The 22,403-nt window shown below is 43.0% G+C and overlaps 1 protein-coding gene across 3 annotated transcripts in view; it reads right to left on the bottom strand.

Moving 5' to 3' along the window:
- Window positions 1–22,403, bottom strand: part of Plpp1 (phospholipid phosphatase 1) — a 61,431-nt gene that overhangs the window by 13,304 nt on the left and 25,724 nt on the right. Inside the window, exons 1-2 of one of the 3 annotated variants that reach the window (XM_039103059.2) lie at window positions 15,874–16,013; window positions 1,339–1,490 (exon numbers count right to left, since the gene is read on the bottom strand). Coding sequence is in view for 2 of the 3 variants with exons in the window: in XM_006231949.5 (XP_006232011.1) it covers window positions 15,874–16,028 (155 nt within the window). In the remaining variant the exon portion in view is untranslated. 3 annotated transcript variants of the gene reach the window in all.

Below are 22,403 nucleotides of genomic sequence, written 5' to 3'. Positions count from 1 at the left end.
TAAATGATGTCAGGTCTCAAACCCAGGACAAATGGCTGAGGTACCTATATAACACATCAGAGGAACACTGTCCACTAGCCTCTCTTCGTCACCAGTACCTGTTATAGGGACATCTTGTCTGAAATACCCCCACCCCATATCTGAAACTCTTTATCTCAGGAACTGAGCTGGCCCCTTCCCCAGCTTCTCTTCCCTATAAAACCCAGACATTTTGGCTACACCAGTCTCTTACTCTCCTGATCTCCCGGTTTGCTCCTGGCCTCTTGGCCTCAAGATCTTCCCTCTTCCTCTTTCACTCTCTTCCCTCTTTCCTCTCAGGGCTTGATTCAGTCTGGACCATTCTAGGTGCCTCTGCCCTTGCTCTCCCTTAGATCTACACTAGAAACCTCAACCATTTAGGAGCAGTCGTGTCCTCCTTTTATTTCACTTTTTCATTCAAATACAATATATTTTGATCATATTGAGTCCTAACTTCCCCCAGACTACTCCCTGTATGTGCATGTTTGTTTTATAAGCTACAGTCTCATTAAGTAGTCTAAGCCGGTCTTGTACTTGCAACCCTTCCTGCATCAGTTTCCTCAGATCTGGGCGTATAGACATGCACCACCATGCTCAGGGAACAATCAAGACTTCACAGCTACTTAGGTGTCTGAGATAGAAAGAGTGCCTGAGCCCATGAGTTCATGCCCAGGCTAGCGAACACAGAGACCTGTCTCTAACAGGTGACTTCCTCTACAAACCATCATGGGCTTGTTGCCTTTTAAAAGTAACAACTCAGTGTAGAGATCTAGGAAGACTAAAGGAATCCCTCATCTCCTGAACCTCTGCCATACTGCAGGACGTCACCTAAATTACTGTACAATCCCCCCACCCCACCAGATCCCAGAGCAGCCCCAGGGAAGAGCTAGGACATGCCAGGCCCAGGACAGCCGTGAAGACACTAAGACTGAAGGAGCAGCATCCTTCCTCTCAGAGTCTCACTTCTAGGAAACACGCATGTACACAGTGGAAGGTGTCTTCTCATTGGTTACCATAAATTATGAATTACTTTCCTAGTCAGAGACTGTGAGGATTTTAATGACATTTCTAAATTAATTAAACATTAATTTAACATGAACTCTAAAGTGGACACAAAATTAGCCCAAAATCTACATATACCAAGTTAGGCTCCAATTTCATATTTTTGTAATTTAAAATAGCTCCATAAAATAAGCTTTCCATTAAAGTTTTTTTTTTAATTCTGAGGGATATACATTCAATCGTTAATAATAAACCACCATCACAAGAGTAAGGTGCATGTTCAAAAGTTATAAACTTGGAAAAGCAGATTTAACTTACAACGATAATACAGAATGGAATGACTATTCCACCTAATAACGCATAAGGGATGGTGTCTTCTCTGTAAGGGTACTTGATGGACTCATCAGTACAGAACACTCCTCGTTGGAAGGGGGTATGCCTTGAAGTAAGAATTATAAAAGGCAATCCAGCTAGCAAAAGGGAATAAATAAAAATATCATTAAAAATTATCAAAACTCATCAATGGTAACAACCACCCCAGAAGACTTTAAAGATGCGATTGCTTTGAACGTAAGTAAGAGCACATGTAAAGAGAATGCAGAGTGCATGCAGCGCAAGTTAGGAGAGCCGCCCTGTAGGGTGAGTGTGCTTCTACAGGAAACAAAGCTTCCCAGTCCTGTCAGCCACTCTAACCCAGGAGTCTCCCACCTTTGTCCCTGCCCGGGTACAGTATTTGTGGGAAGTCTCTGCTCCCTCCCCTGTCTTAAATCAGGTTTCCAGCACTTTCTTAACCTTCTGTCATGGACTTTGTTTCTGAAGAAAACATTTTAACATTCCCCATTTTGTGCTTTTCCAAAAATGACAGTGTTTAGACAGGCCACAATGACAGCTAGGTTATGACAGTGTCTACATAAAGCATTCATTTGTTTCTTTCAATTATTCAGAGGATACTTAGAGCTGCCTTGGAATGGACCCTGAAGTTGAATCAACTTTCTTTTTTTTTTCCTAAAGATTTATTCATTTATTATAAGTACGCTGTAGCTGTCTTCAGACACATCAGAAGAGGGCATCGGATCTCTTTACAGATGGTTGTGAGCCACCATGTGGTTACTGGGAATTGAACTCAGGACCTCTGGAAGAGCAGTCAGTGCTCTTAACCGCTGAGCCATCTCTCCAGCCCCTTGAATCAACTTTCTTAAGACAGGCAATGGTGTCTTAATCAAACCCCCTAACACACACTTGTTTTATCTTTAATGTTTTCTGTGAAGATTATGCCTCACACTCACCATTTACACCCCTTAAAATGCTTAAACTTTGTCTAAATGTAACTTTCAAGAATTCAGTTCTTCATGTCATTAAATATGACCTACTTATTAGTTACAGCTTTCTGCTTTGTAAAGAGAGATATAGAAACCCTCAACAAGTCCACATCAGAACTGGTCCACGCATGAAGGCTCTCCCTCTGGCATCCCATGCTGCACACAGCATCTCACCCACTAAGCCAGCCTGTCCGAGCAGACCAAGTGCTTTCTCTCCATGAGGCTCCAAGCCCTGACCTCCAACTGACTGGCAACCAGATCTCTGCTGCTGTTTATCATACATCGATCTGTCCAAACTACAACCACATCTCTCCCGTTGCTAGCTCTTCTCTGTATCTCTCTGTACACATCTCTCCCATTGCTAGCTCTTCTCTGTAGCTCTCTGCATCTTCATTCAGACACTGAATCAGGGCTCAGAGTACGTTTCTTTATGGAAGTCAATTTGCCAATGATAGCTGCCAACTCTTGAAAAATCTCTAAAACGCTACAAGATCCCTAGCGCTTGGCTTCTGATAACTGTGGAGCTGGCTTTCATGCATGGCTCTCAGTGGATTCAGACTCTTCTGAGTCACAACATGCGTACAATTAGCATAATGGGATGAAACGCCCAAGCCTTTCTACATACGCCACAGAGCACAACTTCAGGAGAGTTACATGAACTTTCCCACTCACTGACACATAAAGTAGCGTTAACTACACATGGCTGAGGTTCCGGTTGCTGCCTGTCCCACATAGTAACTGAACACTTAACCTTCAACCAACTACAACATTCCAACTGGATGGACATCCGTCTCACATTTACAAAGAACTGTTATCTCTGTGGTTCCCCTGACTTGTAAGAACTCTGCACACAGCACTGTAAAGTTCTTCTGTCTACACAGCACATTTCTGAACTGGCTGTATTTTTTTTTCTAAGTATTGCTTCTTTCTGCACTAAGACGCTTAGTACAGAAGTTACACATAGTTCATTAGCATTCGAAACTCTTTAGATTCTGTATCTTTAGTATAAGGAAAAATTTGTATTGATAGTCTCAAATATACTGAAAATATTCATATTCATATCCGTTAATAATAAGGTGTTTCTCCCTTGGCCATGCCACATAAAAAAATCATGTTGGAAATTACTCTCCAATTTACAGGGAAAAGGTTCATATTTCTAAAGATAGAGGAAAATTTTACAAGTGATAATGTCCATTTTAAAATGCAGGAATGTGTGAGTGGGTGGACATTGCATACATCACCCTGGGTGCTATCAGGATAACAGGGTGGAGTAGTCACGGTACAGAATCACCCCAGCGAAGAGCAGCAAAGGAAAGCTCGCGCAGCATTGAGTGTGCCCGGTCGGTCAGTGCTCAGAATGTGATTCCCAGTAGGAAGGGGAGCTGGAGAAAAACCATGACAGGTGATTCCCATAGCTTCAAAGCAGAAGGAAAATGTGCAGCATGGGCGTGGCAAGAAAGCAACCACAGAGTACGGCTGGTATTAAAAGGATGAGCAAAAAAACCCTCTGAGAGAGCTCGGGTGAGCTGCTGGCAGGTCAGGATGCAGAAGCAAAGGATGCATCAGATGAACAGAGGTCAGATGGAGAGGAAGCTCAGATGCAATGACTTTTAATGGCCTGCCTTCGTTACGGAGAAAGAACAGAAACCAGATTAGAGTGGAGAAGGCCTGAGGAATACTTAAAGTTAGTAATAACCAACCCCTGTCACCATCGCAGAAACTTATAAAATATATAACCCAGTGCAGCTTCATTTTCATTAAACTCATACAGGCTAAGCACAGGCGTTCACCGACCCACTTAAGACTTAGAAGGATGAGCTTATTCAAATGCTTCTGGAACCTCTCAGAAACACAAGACTGAATCCGTCTGGGCTGGCACACAGCACTGGCCCACAAACAAAGAGGCCAAGGACAAAGCTCACTTACAGAGAAAGAAGGGACTAGCTTGACCTTCCCAGTGCAGAATCGAAAAGGTAGCTTTGGTTCCCCTGTGCCAGAAGGCCTCAATGGCCCCACTATCTCAGGCTGCTGAGTACCTTGTTATCTGTTTCAAGAACAGGCTTTACTAAAGCTAATGAAAAAACAGTTTCTACTCCCTGCAAAAACCCTAATCTAACCATTCTTTCAACAGGGACAGCACAAAGGTTGCTTTTAGGTTTTGGTTAATCTATGCAGTATTGGGAACACTTGTAATACAAATCCTTGTTTGCATTTCTAATTATTTCCTTAGAACATTTTTAAGTAACAATAAGGCATATAAACATTAACATTTTGACCACTACTTCCCCCCAAATATAGCTGCACAGTACTAACTTACTCTACCAGCCACAGTACACAAGCATGGAAAACTGAATCTTTTAAATGGACAGCGATGCTCTCCTTGACACATATAACAGCCAAGGCATGGACACAGGATTGTTTCCACTGCTGTCAGCTACCAGGAAGACTGTATCGCTTTAAAAAAAAAATCTCTTTTCATAATTTCTCAAATGACTACACATGCCAATATTTTCTTAATACTTTAGTTGAGAAATCAATTTTAATTTCTCTCCTATTTCTAAAGATTTACTTGTTTAGTGTGTGTTTGTACACTTCCTTATCTGTATGTACACCTCGTGCATGCATACACCCAGGAAGGACAGAGAGGGCATCAGCTGCCTCTCATACTGAAATTAAAGGTGGTTATGAGACACCCGGTGTGGGTGCTGGGAACCTACCCCGATCTGCTGCAAGAGCAGCAAGTTCTCCTCACCACAGAGTCACCTCCCTGGATTTCCTCACCTATTTCAGACAGCCTTAAAGTGTAAGGAGCATCATAAAATGCATCTACTCTAAGTTTACCACTGTGACAATCCTCACGACATAGTCTGAGAACATTGTTATGCCCTGGGAACATTCACGAACCACTGTGCATTCAGTGCATACTCCTTGCCACAACCCAGAGCAAACACACACCTGCGTTTGGGCGTATCATATAAACGGAATTATACAACACATGTTTTTTTTAATGTAGCTCATATTACTTACTATAATGTCCTTCATGCTAATTCATTTTTGGCATGTATTCTCCTTTTTATGGATATATTATCCTACTGTACATACAGAGCACATGTGGTTCAGCCACTCAGCAGTTGATGGACATCTCAGCTGTGTCCAGTTCAGGGCTGTTATGACTATATACCACTTTGAACATCCACATGCAAGTCTTCGTGTGGATGCATTTTCATTTCTAACTGGCAGATACCTACAAGTGGAATTACTGTGTCATGTGGTAAGTATATGTTTAAATTTTTAAGAAGCTCCCAAGTTATTTTCCAAAAAGGTTATCGTGCTTTACATTCCCATATCCTGATTTTTAATACACCCAATGGCCAATCACAATGAACCTTTTAAAAACTCAAGTTCTCTGAATAGTAAACTTACATCATCTGTGAAATAGTATAGGTTTCACTTTCTAATAGTGAATATCTTTAATGATACAAAAGGAAGTATGACATGATAACTTATAACTTCCACAAACTTCATAGAAAAAAATGTCCCCATCCTCCACCAGAGATAGGAAAAAAGAGCTAAAACTGCTTTTTTCTTTAACTGCCTCTTGCACTCATTCAGGATCTTGGAACCAGAAGAGTAATACTTACAGACTGTTTCAGTTAGAAAAATTCAGCCAAACTGAGAAACTGGTTTTAAAGTCTCTTACATGAAAAAACTCAGCTGGGCGGTGGTGGCACACCTATAATCCCAGCATTCGGGAGACAAAGGTGGTGAATCTCTGAGTTCAAAGTCAGCCTGGTCTTCAGAGTGAGTCCCAGGTCAGCAAGGCTACACAGAGAAACCCTGTCTCAAAAAAAAAAAAAAAAAAAAAAAACAAAACAAAACAAAAAAAACACCTAACCAAACAACCAAACACAAAAACTCTCTTCCAACATTAGGGAGATGAAAACGCCTTCAACAAGTTAATGTTTAAGGTTGACAAAACAGCCATGCTGTTGCGCAGGTCCTACTTTATACAGTATGACATTTTATGGATATAAAAGCTATCAAGTGCTAAAGAGAGAGTGGTTTCCAACTCCAGAACTACAGTGGCATGTCATTCGCGGGCACAGTGTCTCAGAGCTAACCAAAGCAGGCACTGATGTCAAGAGCCTAGAGCTCTGATGAAGGTCGAGAAAAGAACCACCTCAAAAGTCCAGATGAACTGGCCCCACTGGAAATCCAGTGAGCAGCAGATGGTTTCCACCGAGCAGAGAGGAGGTGGCCACTTGCAAAGCATTTCATCAGTCACAATCCAGTGTCTGCACTGAGGGTGCATGAGGACGGTAAGCCCAAAGAACCCTCAGTAAAGGGAGACTGAAGAACAATGGATCGAGTGTTAGTTCTGCCGTCTGACTGTAACCCTGGCTTACCAGACATGTGACAGATGTATTTAGTGTGTGTCTCAGTTAGGGTTTCACTGCTGGGAAGCGACATCGTGACCAAGGAAACTCTTATAAAGAAAAACATTTAACTGGGGCTGGCTTACAGGTTGAGAGGTTCAGTCCACTATCATCATGGTGGGAAGCATGGTAGCATCCAGGCAGGCATGGTGCTGGGGAAGCTGAGAGTTCTACATCTTGATTCGAAGACAACTAGGAGAGAGACTGGCTTCTGCAGGCAGCCAGGAGGAGACTCTCTCTTCCACACTGGGTGGAGCTTGAGTGTATGACCTCTAAGCTCACCCAGACAGTGACATATATCCTCCAATAAGGCCACACCTACTCCTACATTGCCACACCTCCAAATAGTGTCACTCCCTGGGCTAAGCATATTCAAACCACCACATCCACTCTCTGGCTCCTATAGGCTGTTGAAACATATACATTACCATTCCAAACCATCATAGTGAAGAAATATTGGACAAAGGCAAGACCAAAACCCAGGTGGACAGACTCCCAAACTCTACCTCTCCAGCTCCTTTCATCATTGTTGACTGCAACGCTGTCTCCAGCTCTTTGGCTGGTTCCACTCCCAGTTAGACATTTCCCTCAGCAGCATCCCATGGCTCTAGCATATCTAACATCTTGGGTATCCAAGGCAACTTCAACATCACAGTTTCTTGTTCCAATATCTAGGAGCCCAGACCTCCAAAGGGCTTGGGTCATTTCTCCAGCTCTGTCCTCTGTAGCATGCTAGGCTCTGATTGACTCGCTGCACTGCCACAGCTCTTCTTGGTAGTTATCTCATGGGACTGGCATCTCCAGTACTGTGGGGGTCTCACGCTGCAAACAGACATCAGCAATAGCCTCTAACAGGCTCTCCTCATGGTGCCAAGCCTCAACAACTCCTTTGCATGACCCCTTCAGTCCTGGGCCATCAACTGCAACTGAGGCTGCACCTCCATCAATGGCCTTTCCTGGATTCTCACGGTACCAGCTTCAGCTTCATGCCTTCAACACCAGTAGACCTGGGTGGTTCTTGCACAGTACCAAGTCCAAGTACAGCATGAGGTATAAGCTATGGAGGCCAGAGAGTGGAATGTGGTGGTTTGAATAGGGATGTAAAGTGGAAATTTCTGGTTTATTTAAAAATTCAGTTGTGTTACATGATGTTTTGATGAAAGCTGTGAATAAGAGAGCATGTGATGTTTTGCTGAAAACAGACACTTGAAGAGGGTGTGTGACGTTTAGAAAGAATATAAATGGAACCCCACAAACAGTGGGAGGGTGCTCTTGCATTGCTATGCCACCACTGTGCAACACTTCCCTTCTTTGTTGGTCATCACTGCATAGAGAGAAACGCACCAAGAACTCATTCTGCTTGCACTACTGGATCGAGCTACCACTACTGATTTGTGTTTGGTGTTCGCTATTGGACCAGACTCCTGGTATCCTGACAAGGAAAAGAGGAATCATCCCAAAGAACTACTTTAAACAGGTCCACAACCCCCTTTTCCTACTAACCTTCTTTCTCACCTACCTCTGGTTGGTGGGCTAGAAGGGAGGTTGAAGTGTTTAAGAACCATAAACAAAGTAAGTTTTGAAAAGTCTAAGCCTAGAGAGTGGCCCCATAGGCTCATATATTTGAATGTTTTGTCATCAGGGAGTGGAGCTACTGGACAGGGATTAAGAAGTATGATCTTGCTGGAGGAGGTGTGGCCTTCTTGAAAGAAGTGTATCACTAGGGACAGGCTTTGAGGTTTCAATTGCTCAAGGCAGACCTAGTGTCTCTCTTTCTGCTACATAAAGATGTAGACTCTTAGCTACCATGTGTGCCTGCATGCTATGCTTCATTCCATGAAGAAAATGGAGCAAAACTCTGAAACTGTAAACCAGTCACAAATGCTTCCCTTTACAAGAGTTGCACTGGTCATGGTATCTATAGGAGTAAAACAAACTATTGCAAATTGTTGGTTATTTTTAATTTCTTTTACTAAATCTTTTTTTAAATAGTATTTATTTAATGTATATAATTAGCACACTGTAGCCATCTTCAGACACACCAGAAGAGGGCATCAGATCCCATTACAGATGGTTGTGAGCCACCATGTGTTTGCTGGGATTTGAACTCAGGACCTCTGGAAGAGCAGTCAGTGCTCTTAACCGCTGAGCCGTCTCTCCAGTCCTCTTTTACTAAATCTTAAAGACCTTGGTAGCAATTTAATTCTAAATACATTTAACTCAATTTAGTATGAGACCAAAAGACTGCAGTGGAGGGGAGATGAGCTGTCTGCAGTGGAGGGGAGATGAGCTGTCTGCAGTGGAGGGGAGATGAGCTGTCTGCAGTGGAGGGGAGAAGTCGAGCCTAAGAGATTAACCTGACACGCAAGTCCTGTTAAAGCCATGAGACCAAGTGAGACCAGGAAGGGAACAGGGAAGAGGAGAAATGAGGGCCCAGTGCTCTGAGTACTGCAAATGAAACCTCCAGAGAGGAGAAGGAAAAGCAGGTGGTGGAGTAAAAGCACGGGCTGGTACACTTTTGTTTGTTTGTGTTTGGGGTTTGGTTTTGCAAGACAGTTTTTCTCCGTGTAGACCTGGCTGTCCAGAAACTTGCTCTGTTGACCAGGAAGATCTAGAAAAGTGATCCTTCTGCCTCTGCCTCCCAGAGGCTGCGATTAAAAGCATTTACCACCACAGCCAGGCCAAACAGATCCTTTTTATACAGAAAGAAAAGGGGTTGGGGCATGCAGAGATCTGGTAAGATGGAACCAAACCTGGAAAAATAAAGAAAAATGCGGAGGATGTATTTCAGAACTCTAGAACAGCAACTGTAGAAAGATCAGAGTATCAACCTGTAGTGAGCAATTAGAAACCAAGCTTTTTCCTTACATAGATATCACAAAATCTGCATTGACATGCTTGAACATTTCAGAACTCCCACATAGTCTACTGATACAAATCAGTGAACCTGCCCATGCCTTCTGCTCATCCTCCCACAGAGAGGAACTGCCCTCACTCTCACTATAGGAAAGCTATTATTAAAAAGATCCCTCACCGCAGCTGCCTACCTTGGAACCAAACAGGCAGTGACTGAGCCCCTCCTCCAAAAGCAGGGTGCTCTAATGCCCTGAGCTCCTAAATGCTGACTGCTCCTAAAACTTGCCATTCTTAAGACCCAATAAGTGCAAATGACCATACTTGACGAAAGTTTGCTGATGTGGGGTTTTTGTTTGTTTAAAATTATTAAAACATGGCGCCCACAGGAATTTGGTCACCATCTACTACTAAGTGGTTGTGGAGCAAGTGGACTGTGCCACCAGACAGAAGAACTGGTAGAGCTGAGCAGGCTCAAACCTGGGGGGATCTCAGAATTGAGAATGGCAGATGTGAAGCCAGCTCTCTGCCAAGTTCCTAATCTGGAACATGTAGCCACGGCACTCAGCTGAGACAACCACGACAGTCAGCCACGTAGCATAAAAACATGGAGTTCTCCCTGCTTAATGAAGTCTCTAGATAAGCTCCCAGTGTTTAGCCAATGAGCTTCCCTTCCTGTGCATCCCTTCCCCAAACAGCATTTAATCCCTGGTTCCCCCTGAGTAAGGCTATGAATGCACATCCGCCATCAAATAAAGCAGTTTAGACAAGCGAGGATGTCTCTCTCCTTCACCAAGGATCATCTGCGGGGAGGCCTTCGTCTAATGAGCATCTCAATCTTCCTGAGAAGGCTGCGAAGGCCACTCCATACACTCCCTTAGCACTCACTCAGAACCGAACTAGATTCTGTCCCCCTCCAGGGCTCAGATATTCCTTTCTTGCCTGGCACATAGACACCCCGAGGGAAGAAGCACAGACCCGAAGACCCCCTATTCCTAACTCCCATCGGTACCCCAGCAACATCAGGGTACACGTAAGACCAGGAACTATAGCATCCGTCTCAGACACCGCTGTTTCTCACCCTGGAAAACACGGACGGGACGGAGTCCCCTATTACACAGGCTGTTCGCGCTGTTCGCCTCCTCAGTGGCTTGCTGGCTGCGCTCCGCACCTGATTGAGAGTGTTGCTTAAGGCGGCACGTGAGCCTTAATCACGTGAGTCTTAGTCACGTAATACTGCAAACATTCACGAAACTTGGCTCCCAGAGCTTTACACTGTGGGTCTGCATGTGGAGAAAGCCTTCAGCACAGATGCTTCAAATTCGACCTCTCACTACTTCTCAGATATCCAAAAGGTTTTGATGTACTAGCAGTCTACTGTATAACATTGAACAGTAATGGCTTCTTGCATCAAATGCACTAAATATCCCACAACTTTTTTCCTTTCCAATTTTTAAACCAGTCTGGCTTTAAACTCACAGAGATCCATCTGTCTCTGCCTGTTGGGTGCTGAAATTGGCTACGCTTTTTTCTTCTTTTCAAATAAATGGCACAATATAATAGTCCTCTAGGGTGGGGATTAAAATGTAAAACCACAAACTATTGTTAAAAACTGAATTCCTAAGTACCACCATGTTTTCCAAATGTTAAGTTTTAAGAAACAAAGGTATGTCCAGTTATTAACTGTCAACTACCCCTCTTTCATAAGACCTATTAGGTCTAGGAGCTAAAGCTTAGAAGTAGAATGTTTGCCTAAGCAGCATGAAGTCCCTAATATAGGGTATGCCAGGGGAATAAAATAACCAATAGCTTGCAGTTGAAATAAATATCATGTAAGGTCAATAACGAGGGCCAGCGAGACGGTCAGGTGGGTAAAGGTATATGCTGCCAAGCCTGAACGCTGTAGTTCAATCCCGGACCCGAGGTGCAAGGAGAAAACCCACTCTCTCAAACTAGTCCCTAACCTCCACATGTATGCTAGCATATGCACCAAGCACACTAAATAAATGTAATTTTAATTTTTATTAGTTAACGCATTATGTAAAATTCTAAAACATAAATTTGACATCATACAGGTAATCATATCCCTAAAAATTAATAATATTGAAGATAACATTTTGTAAAAAATCATTCTTTTTATATAACAAAAGAACACTGATACTTTATCAAATTATCAACAAATTGAAAAATATAGTTTAAGCCAGGTTTACTGGCACATGCCTTTAATCCCAGCTCTCAGAAGGCAGAGGCAGGCAGATCTCCATGAGTTTGAGGCCAGCCTGCTCTACACAGTGAGCTAGAGTTACATAATGAGACCCTTGAACCCTACCCCAAATGTGTGTGTGTGTGTGTGTGTGTGTGTGTGTGTGTGTGTGTTTAAATTACTCTTCAGTGTGTGTATCTATGTGTGTGTTGGTAGTTGGTAGTGATAAGGATAGAACCCAGGACTTCCCATGAGCCGAGCAGGTACCCTACAAGATTTTAAGCCTCACTTAATTTTTTATAGCACATTTAAGTTTACTTAAGCACTGGGCAGTAAATGCTCCCACACACACTTCTCTCATTATCCCAGTCCTGGTTCTCTATAAACACCTTACACTGGTGCAGCACATTTGCTATCACTGAAGAAGCAGTGTTAGCACACTGTAATAACTAAAGCCGTGCTTCACTTTAGGGCTTGCTCTTTATGCTACAGTTCTATGTGCACTGATACACACATGGGGCCATGCACCGCATCATAGCATCATACACAATAGTTTCCCTGCCCCAAACCCTCTGCTTCAGGGGTTGCTTCCACCCTCGCTCACGCCGCCTCCCTTTGTACTAGCTCCACAGGCTCACGTTGCCATGTCCTATCATACCGTATCATAGTTGATACCATAAAATAACAGCCTTTTCAGACTGGCTTCTTGTACTTAGCAATATGCAGTGAGGGTGCTTTCATGTGTCTTCATGGCTTCATGACGTACTTCCTTGGATTCTGTGGTTTTGTTCTTGCAATCCAGAGAACTTAATCCAAGGCCTTGCCCGTGCCCATAGCTAGCACTGAGCTATACCCCTAGCCCACTTGTTTCTAAGTGTCACCAGATATGAATATTTCATGTATGGAATATGCCAATATCATAATTCATTTATCCACTCAACTACTGAAAGTTATCTTGCTTGTTTTAAGTTTAGACACTTATAAATATCAGTGCTACAGACATTTTGTTTTGTTTTGTTTTTATGTGAGCAGACGTTTCAGTTCACTTGGGTCACTACTTAGGGCCACAGCTGCTGTATCCTACAGTCAAGACCACATTAACTTCATAAGAAATTGCAGAAGTGTCTTCCAAAGTAGCTACACCATTTTCTGGTGCAGTAGGCATTGTGGGTCTTGAATTTTCCCTACTCTGGGTACCCAGGAGACTCCAGTTTGAGCTGGCACGGAGCATCCTTTCATAACTGATTTACCTACCACATGTCTACCTTCTCTAGTTGGGGTTTTTCTCTTCAGGCCTCCAGGCCACTTTTAATTGGGTTGCTTTCTCTCTACTCTTTACTTTTGAGCCCCACCCTCCAGCCATGCAACTCAGTCTGGCCTTGAACTGGAGGTCTCTCGCTTCAGCCTCCCAAGCTCAGGATTACAGGCTAACGGCTACACCCAGCTTGGGCTGTTCTCACTGTTGAATTTTAAAGTTCTATGCACAGCTTTAATCGTGGCCCTTCACCAGGTGGGGAGAAGGTGTTCCAGAACACCCGGCGTGTGTCACTGTCTTGACAGTGTCTTTCACAGTAGAACTTTCTCACTTTAATGCAGCCCAGTTTGCCAATCATCTGCTCACGGCTCTACCTAAACCAAGGGAAGATTTGTTTTTAATGCCAAAAACTTTGACCTCAGCTATGTGACAGTCAGCTGGAGACATGAGACCCTGTTTTTAAAAATAACATTATTTTTAAAGCAAACATCACAAATTCAACCAATTTCCCAGGACCTAAATTTAAAAATAAAAAGGTAAAGTTCATCGCTTCCTCAGCTACAGTTTTCAAAATAACATTAAAACAAATCAGTGAATTAATGAGTTTGGCTTTACCTCACATTTTTCTAAAGTGAACTAAGAAAGACTAGAGTCTCCCATTGTCCTAGATAGCTTTACCTATCAACCTGACACAGCTAAGAGACATCTGAGAAGGGAGTCTCAGTTGAGGGGCTGGCCTGTGGGCTTGCCTGTCTGTGTGGACTGGGGGAGGAGGGTCGAGCCCTTTGTAGGCAGCCATTCCCTGCAGGCTGCCCTGAGTCCTGAGCTGTGTGAGAAAGCTAAGCACGGGTGTGACTATGCTTTCTGGGTTGAGACTTGCTAGTTTTCTACCCTGGGTCCCCTCAGTGATGCGCTGTGACCTGGAGATGTGAGCCAGCCAAACCCTTCTCCGCTAAGGTGCTTTTGGTCAGTGTTTTACCTCAGCACCAGAAAGATAAGCAGAGCACATGGAAACCAGTGACCAAACACCTTGGTGCCCGCCACGCTTGGGTTTCTTTTTTAAAATGTAAAAGAAAAAAAATAAGTCACTTTTAAAATGTAAATGCTTTACCATTTAAATTCTTATTACTCATCAAATTTTATACAAGATATGTGTGTAGCTATGTCAAACTTGAATAATGCATGTAAATGAACACAATGTCTTCTATATGAGATGGTATCTACAGAGTATTAAAACAAATCTGTCCTAGAAACTGTGAAGAACTCTTTTGCATTGGTTCATAAACCCCCAGCACACTGAGGCCCAGGAACCAGCTACACACTGTTCTTTTTAGTTTGCTGTTTGTATTAAAATGTTTTCCAAGTGAGTTCTAACAACACACAAGAATTCATACCAAGAACTCAAAGGTTTATACTGGGTTTTTCTCACTACTTTAAAGAAAATACATACATACCTTAGTATTACTGTTATTCATTTCAACTACCTGATATTCTGGTACTTACGGTAATCATTTATTTTAAAATTATCTGTTAAGTAAGGGCACAGAGCTGAATCTGCAGTATTCTCATAATGAAATGAAAACATTTGAACTGAACAGCGCTGAGGTGGCATGAGTTTTCATCCAGTAGGAGATCAAATTTTCCCCTTTCTGCTGTGCTACTTTAGAAGTTTTGTTCAATTCATAAATTTTAGTTCTGCAATAAAGTTTTAATAAAAAAAATAAAATGTACCAACTGCTGCAACTAAAGTTAAGTTCCTGAGCTCCAAACAATACCCAGTAGGTTCTCAAAGCCTGACCTGGCAACAGTTAAGACAGGCCTCTCCTTCCTCTGCATGCAGTGGGCTGTTTCTCCGTGACAGTCCTGCAATCCTCCCTTCACACTGGTCACAATCCTGGGGCCCCAACTGTATAATGCGAGCTGTGGGGGCTCTTGCTTCTCAGGGAAAAGTAGCTCCTAAAACTAAATTCTTAATCCCAATTTCTTTTCACCCCTTTTATTTTAAAATTGTTAGATGAAATTTGAATTTTAGGCATACAAAAGTATGTATAATAAAATAAATATAATATAATGTATATAATGTAATAACTAAATATAATAAAATTCAAGGCCCACTAGCTGCTAGAATACTATTCTGAAAACTATTCAGGACAAAAGAAAACTTGCAATGAAAAGGACCACCACACTCAGACTCATGAACTGCTAAAGCAAAAGGTTGCTTATTCAAAACCCGGAAAGAAAAGCCAGCCAGTCCTGCTGCAGAACAAGGTTGCTGAGCTGACGGAGGCTAAACTTTAGAAATAGCTACAGAGCTCAGGGGACAAGACCAAGGAGGACACAGAAGACACACAGCGGGCCAGTGCACTCTAAGACAGGCAAAAGGGTTAAGTCTGCCCTGTTCCTTTTCTTCTATTTGCGAGTCCCATAAAAGACACATGCCTGAAATCCCAGGGCTGGGTAAATAGGAGCAGGAGGACAGAAGGCTCAGATTGGCAAGCAGACGGTGGTCTGGGCTCAGGGAGAGCGTACAGAGCTGAGCAGGAGTGGAGCCACACCTCTCCACGTGTGTACCGAGAGGAGTTGACTTCAATGACTTCAAGCTGTTTTAGGTAGTGTACACCTTCAACTGGAAAGTCACCATTCTCCAGGAACAGTGTGGGATTCTTTCCACTATTTTCCATAGTGACACCAGGTAAGGCAGGGCTTGAATCTACCCCCACCCCAACGCCATCACTTCATCCAACCTCCAGCACAAACACATCACTACCTGCTTGTTAATTTACTTACAGAGAAAATGGGTATGCCAAGCCCCACTAGGACGAGTACACTGGTTGTGACGGTACTGTCATGGTACGGGTACTTCACGCTGTTGTCAGAACAGAAAAAGCCTCTCTGAAATGGATATATTTGGCCCAAATTTACAACAGCCATAGGCATGGAAGCTGTTGGGGAAGGGAAAAAACACATATGATTACATTCAATTCACTTCTTTAGGAAGGAGAGGGCGTGTGATATAAACCTTAACTAAACTCAGGTCTTTATGGAGAAAGACTGATATGCTCAGACTCCCGGCAGAAGGGCTAATGAGATTATGTGGCAGCTGTACATTCAAAAACGGATTCTTTTGCTTGCACTGACCTCTGATCTGAGGTACAATCAGAAAAGAAGCCACCAGGGAAATGAACAAAATTGGTCCATGAAAAACTAAATCTGAGAATACAGGCAAGTTTTCTATTTTCTATTCTATAATTAGTTCCCATCTGAACAGCTTAATATCTTAAATATGTATAAGGAAAAAACAAACTAATCATAAAACAAACAGCATCATAATATCTGAAGGACAAAAAAGTAAAAATCTATTTCACATTAGAATAAAGTTCAGAAAAAAACTTTAAGTATATTTGACAATAAAAGCAGAAAGGAACAAGTCCTTGTTCTTCAAGACAAAAGAAAATTGCCTTTATTAGTTTTGGCAGGGCTCCTGTAACGTAGCACAGTGTTAAACTTTAATATGCCTCACCCTCCCAAGTAGCGAGGTCTACAGGCACACGCCATGCCACCTGGCTGGCAGTTTCTAAATATGCTCAAATTAACACCGGTTCAGGCTTTGCTTCATGCGATTCAAACACTGACGTATCTGCTCCCTCACTCTATACTCAATACTAGGCTAAGCCAGGTACAGAAGACTAATTTGTGCAAAACTGGTACAAGATCTAGGCTACATTGTGGAAAAACAGAATGTATAGTTGAGAGATTGTTTGAAAAGAAATACCAAAACAAAGGTTTTTTTTTCTTTTCAGGGAAGAGAAGCAAAACTTCTGTATCTTGACTGTGATATAGTAATTCTATTAACTATTATTAGAACACATGCATCCAAAGGGAGGCAGAGATACACCATGAAAACAGAAATATGATTATCAAAATGGTATAAAAGGATCAATAGAAATTCAGAGATTGACACAAACTGAGGCAGTCAGAAAAACGCATTAAAGAGTCAACAAACAGGTGAAGCACAGGCAACAGGAGGCGCAGGAGGCACAGGTGAAGCACAGGAGGCACAGGTGAAGCACAGGAGGCACAGGTGAAGCACAGGCAACAGGAGGCGCAGGAGGCACAGGTGAAGCACAGGAGGCACAGGTGAAGCACAGGAGGCACAGGTGAAGCACAGGCAACAGGAGGCGCAGGAGGCACAGGTGAAGCACAGGAGGCACAGGTGAAGCACAGGAGGCACAGGAGGCACAGGTGAAGCACAGGAGGCACAGGAGGCACAGGTGAAGCACAGGAGGCACAGGTGAAGCACAGGAGGCACAGGTGAAGCACAGGTGAGGCACAGGAGGCACAGGAGGCACAGGTGAAGCACAGGAGGCACAGGAGGCACAGGTGAAGCACAGGAGGCACAGGTGAAGCACAGGTGAGGCACAGGAGGCACAGGTGAAGCACAGGTGAAGCACAGGAGGCACAGGTGAAGCACAGGTGAGGCACAGGAGGCACAGGTGAAGCACAGGAGGCACAGGTGAAGCACAGGAGGCACAGGTGAAGCACAGGTGAAGCACAGGAGGCACAGGAGGCACAAGCAGCCCCAGAGCTGCAGCCCCAGAGCAGAGGGACTGAGCAAGGGTCAATCCGTCACAAGACCTTCTCCACATCGCATGCCACACACACCAAGCACTGGAGGACACAGAGAACTCAACCCTTATCTCTCTGTAACACACAGGCCTGGAACCCCCACTGTTCACCACAGTTACTACTCATGTTTGAGGAAATGAAGAACGGTGCCAACTTTAAGTAGGGGCAGCCAGGATTCTAACACCGGCTCCTTCTCCTGTAGATACAGGTGAGAGGCTGTAGTAAAAGGGTAGAACCGTGGTGATGAAAACAGGCTGGGGACCGTGGATCTGTCCATTTAAAAAAAATACTTGTTCAGTTAAAATAAATACATCTGTTCATAACGGGACCTCACAGATAGAGGAACATCTTTGCTGCTAATTATCTCTACATGCTGTAAGTTTGAAGTTTTAATGATAGCATGAGGGCTTCAAGTTGTGTTTATTAAAGGATTCTGGGTTTAAAACACTGGCCTAAGAAGAATTTATCTTGTAGAAAATAAAATTCTGTCTTCTTTCAGTCAAAGTCAGTAACATAGTAAGTATTTTAGAAATTAACATTTAAAACACTGAGAGAGGAGGAACTATTTAATACAACTTTGAAATAATTCAGACACTGAGTGATAGTGTCAACCATGAGAAAAGGATGTAAGGAAGGTGTTTTGAACACAGGAATGACTACTTGAAGGCTGCTCACACTTGCAGAGTCTGGAACACAGAGATAGAATCCGGAAGTTGTAAGAAGAGCTCACTCGTGGTGAGTCCATGTTAGTTCAGTATTCAGAGAATTGCATTTGGGTCGTTTGTCACTTCCTAATAGATGTCAGCCTTGTCTTCGTCCCTCACACAGTCCTGAAGGCCCCAATCACAGGGAACTACTATGCTTTTGAAATCCTGTAGGTCGCCATATGTTCTCAGCCTTCTATTGGCAAGAGCTGCCCCTTCCCTTCCTCCTCAAGGTAGGCATTCCCTTACCTGTCCATGGCATTGTGAAAAACTACCCTGCTTCTGTACACATCTTTCAGTAACTCTAAAAGCAGAAACTTACTATTACTATGCACTTTGTATAGTACATAGTTGGAGCTGAATAAAACTTTATTAAAGAGCTAAATAAATAAAATACAGATGTGTAAGCACTTGAAATTTTAACTTAGGATAAAACAATTCTCAAAGAAAGCATAAAGTCAAGAATAACAGCCAAGAACTAACAGTCTTCATAAAACCATGCAAACAGATGATAAAAGGGGAAGACTAGCGCATTGTACTCTGGAGGGCAGGGACCATGTCTGTCTTGCTCAGCAGCATGCACTAACCATTCTCTGGAGAAATGAATGGACACTTGCAAAGGACAATGCCGTAATACAAAAGCCAAAGCCTCAAGTGCCTCGAGCTACCTCTCCAGGTGAATGCAGGATGCCAAACACCCACATTAAAGAGAACGAAGACTCAGTGAAAAGCATGAGCTCTGAGGGAAAGGTCATCGACTCAACAAGGCTCCTTTTGCAAAGTTATGTTTTCTTCTTTACAGTTTCGTGACTCTACATGGAGGACTTTAATCATTCTCACCGCTCTCTCCCTCCTTCCCTCGGAAACCCTTCTTTCAAGGTGTCTCCTTCCTACCTTTGTGTCTGTTGTGTGAGTGTCATTATCTAAACATCCTTTTCTTCCAGTTATATTACAATGACTTCCCCTACTGTTCATAAACGTTACAGGTTAGAGGAGAAGGAGAAACACTGGAAAGGGCTGAGATTCATCCCTCTAAACAAAAGCCTCTATCTGTACATCGTACTTGGTGTATGTGCCAATCCCCAGAATTTAGGGAACTGAGGCAGAAGAATCAAGAGATCAAGGCAAGCATGGGCTACACAACAAGCACCTACCTCAAAAATAAATATTCTTGCTAGATGTAGTGAAACACACCTTTAATCCCAGACACTGGACACAGAGTAGGAGGATCTCTGTAAAGTCAAGGCCACCCTGGCCTGTTCTATGTAGTAAGTTCCAGGCCAGCCAAGGTGACACGATGAGACCCTGTCTCAAAATATAATTAAAAAATCTTTTATTTGCTACGGAGATTATTTTTAATGGTAATATTCTAAGGAATTGGTGGAGAGCTTCATATTCAAATTAGTGTTCCAGGAAGAATCTTCTCTAAAAAACCAAAAACATCCTTTCCTTAATATCTAAAGAATATACATATATATTATTTTTATGTGTACGGGTATTTTGCCTGCACATACACATGTACACTGCGTATGTGCCTGGTGCCCAGAAGACCAGTCTCTGCACTCCCTCTCTGGCTCCTACTAGTGCCAGTCTCTTCTTCCCTGCACTTTTGATTGCGTTTAGTTCTTCTAAGACATGTTGAAGGAGAAAAACGACTACCTAGAATCATGTAAGTATGTGTGTGTTTCCTATGTTTGCCGCTAGTTGAATGATCGTCTGTTTTATACACAGAATGTTGTAACATATTCCAGTGGAATCTAATCCACAAATCTAAGCCACAGTTTGCAGAGAAAACTAGTCAGCAAACATTCTGCCATGTAGAAAAACAAAGGTAAAGAAAAGTAAGTGTCTGAGGCTGGAGAGATGGCTCAGCTTTTAAGAGCACTTGCTGCTCTTGTAAAGGACCAGGGTTCCCTTTCCAGCAAACATGTGACAATTTGTAAACACTTATAACTTCAGGTCCAGAAAATGATGCCCTCTTCTGGCATCCATGGGCACTGCACACACATGTACAGACACACATACAGGCAAAGCACAAATATATATAAAATTTAAAAGTTTCTTAAAAAAGAAAAAGCACGAGAGCTAGGTGTGGTAGCAGACTTGTAACCCTAGCCCTTGGATGGAGATATGAGGATCAGCAGGAATTTGATGTCATTTTGGGCTACATAGTGACTTTAAAGCCATCTGTGCTATATGAGACCCTGTCTCAAAAAACAAACAAAAACGTACAAAACTTAGCTGCTGAAAGGACACAATAAAAACATTTAGAAGTTATCAAACTGACTTCAGTTCTTATCCCATTTGTTCAAAAGCTTCAGCGTAAGACATTTAGGTTTTACACTACACTGCAGGGAACTCAAAGTGTGAAAGGTCCAGGTGTAGCCTCCTTAGTCTGCTACCAGCAATCTGACAGGAGCTGGCTGGCGGGGAATAAACACACCCCGCACACTCTTCTCCTGCTCTGTTTTCCATCGTCTAAACCCACGTAGATGCCAACTGGCAAGGGCAGCCTCATGATGCAGAGGGCAGGTATGGTACAAAGGTGGAGGAGATCAAATGCCCTGAACAAGTGGAAGTTTACCCATTCTGGAGGCAGAAGCTGAAGGCAGTCAGAAATGTGTGGGAAACAGTACCTGAGAACCAGAGAAAGGGGACTACTTAACGAGATAATGTCTGTATTGCTACACCTTAGGAATTCTGGACTTTATTTTGTGGATAAGAGCACTATCCAACTTGGCTTTAATGGAGATTGGGAACTCTGAGAAGAGCTATGTAAAGCAATGTGGAGGGAATCCAGGGGAAGGTGAGAGGCAAGAAATACTCCTGTACAGGAAAGAGGCTGAGGGCCAGAAATAAAGGAGCATGGGAACAGTAAACAGGGCACCCTGTCATGTTGTCATGTCTCTAGGCACAGACAGCGATCTCTCTACACATGCCTTTGGTGCTGGGTAGAGTCTACTCTCCTACCAACCCTGAGTACACTGCCATCTAACAATAATCTCCACAGTTTTCCTCACAGTAAGCACTTCAAGGAATGTTGTTGGAATGAACAAGTAGGCAACAAACTCTGAAGCCTACAGTAATCTTGAGTAACAACAAAAGTGTAGCCTGAAAAGGTTTACATAATTGTCCTTTCTCAAAGGTGCAAGTTCAACACAAATCAAAACAAACAAACAACAAAAATCAGATGTCAGAGTACTTGCTGAGCACACATGAAGTCTTGGCTTAATTTCCAGCAACAATGCACACACACACGTGCATTCATGCACACACACGCTCGGGAAAGGGGGGCTGTATGAGGGGAGCACTTTCAACTCTAATCACTATTCTTTCTCAAGCTTGCTTTTCTCCTGATTACACAAATGGCTAATGAATGAACAGACTAAACAGAACCGGGTTAATTACCCAGGCAAACTTCATGTACAAGTCCCCAGAATCCTGAAGCTAACTTCCTAGTGCCAGCATTACCCAGTGAGTCTCAGCTGATGCTACTACAGAGCCACTGCTCTCTGCAGGGCCCTCACTCTCCTCAGTGAAAACAAAGTCAGGGACCCGACGCCTCTTCTTAACTGACCCACGCCAAAACAGAATCCTACACCCTCTTGCAGGCAAACAAAAGGATCTGCCCTACATATGAGAGACTGAAGAATAAGGCCTAACAAGGAAACACTCCAGATTCAGCTCCTGTGTTCCTGGGTTAAGATACTGGATTATGATAAGTACATTATGATATGTACGTGACCTATGGATCACACTTAATGTATTCCACTCCTCCATGAAATTTCCAATCAGCATTCACTCTACACAGCTTCAAAGTTAGCAAGGAAAATACATTTCTATACCTTTGTTCTAAGACTCTGAAATTAATTAGCACATGGTGTAGTACATAAAAAGGCTAAGTCTTATTGTAGCCACTTCTTGAAACAAAAATAGATTTTGGGTTTTAAAAAATAATTTAGTTATAATGTGTATAAGTGTTTTGCC

Source organism: Rattus norvegicus, chromosome 2 (assembly GCF_036323735.1).
Source record: "Rattus norvegicus strain BN/NHsdMcwi chromosome 2, GRCr8, whole genome shotgun sequence".
Lineage (NCBI taxonomy): Eukaryota > Metazoa > Chordata > Mammalia > Rodentia > Muridae > Rattus > Rattus norvegicus.
This window is presented reverse-complemented; position numbering and strand designations above follow the sequence as displayed.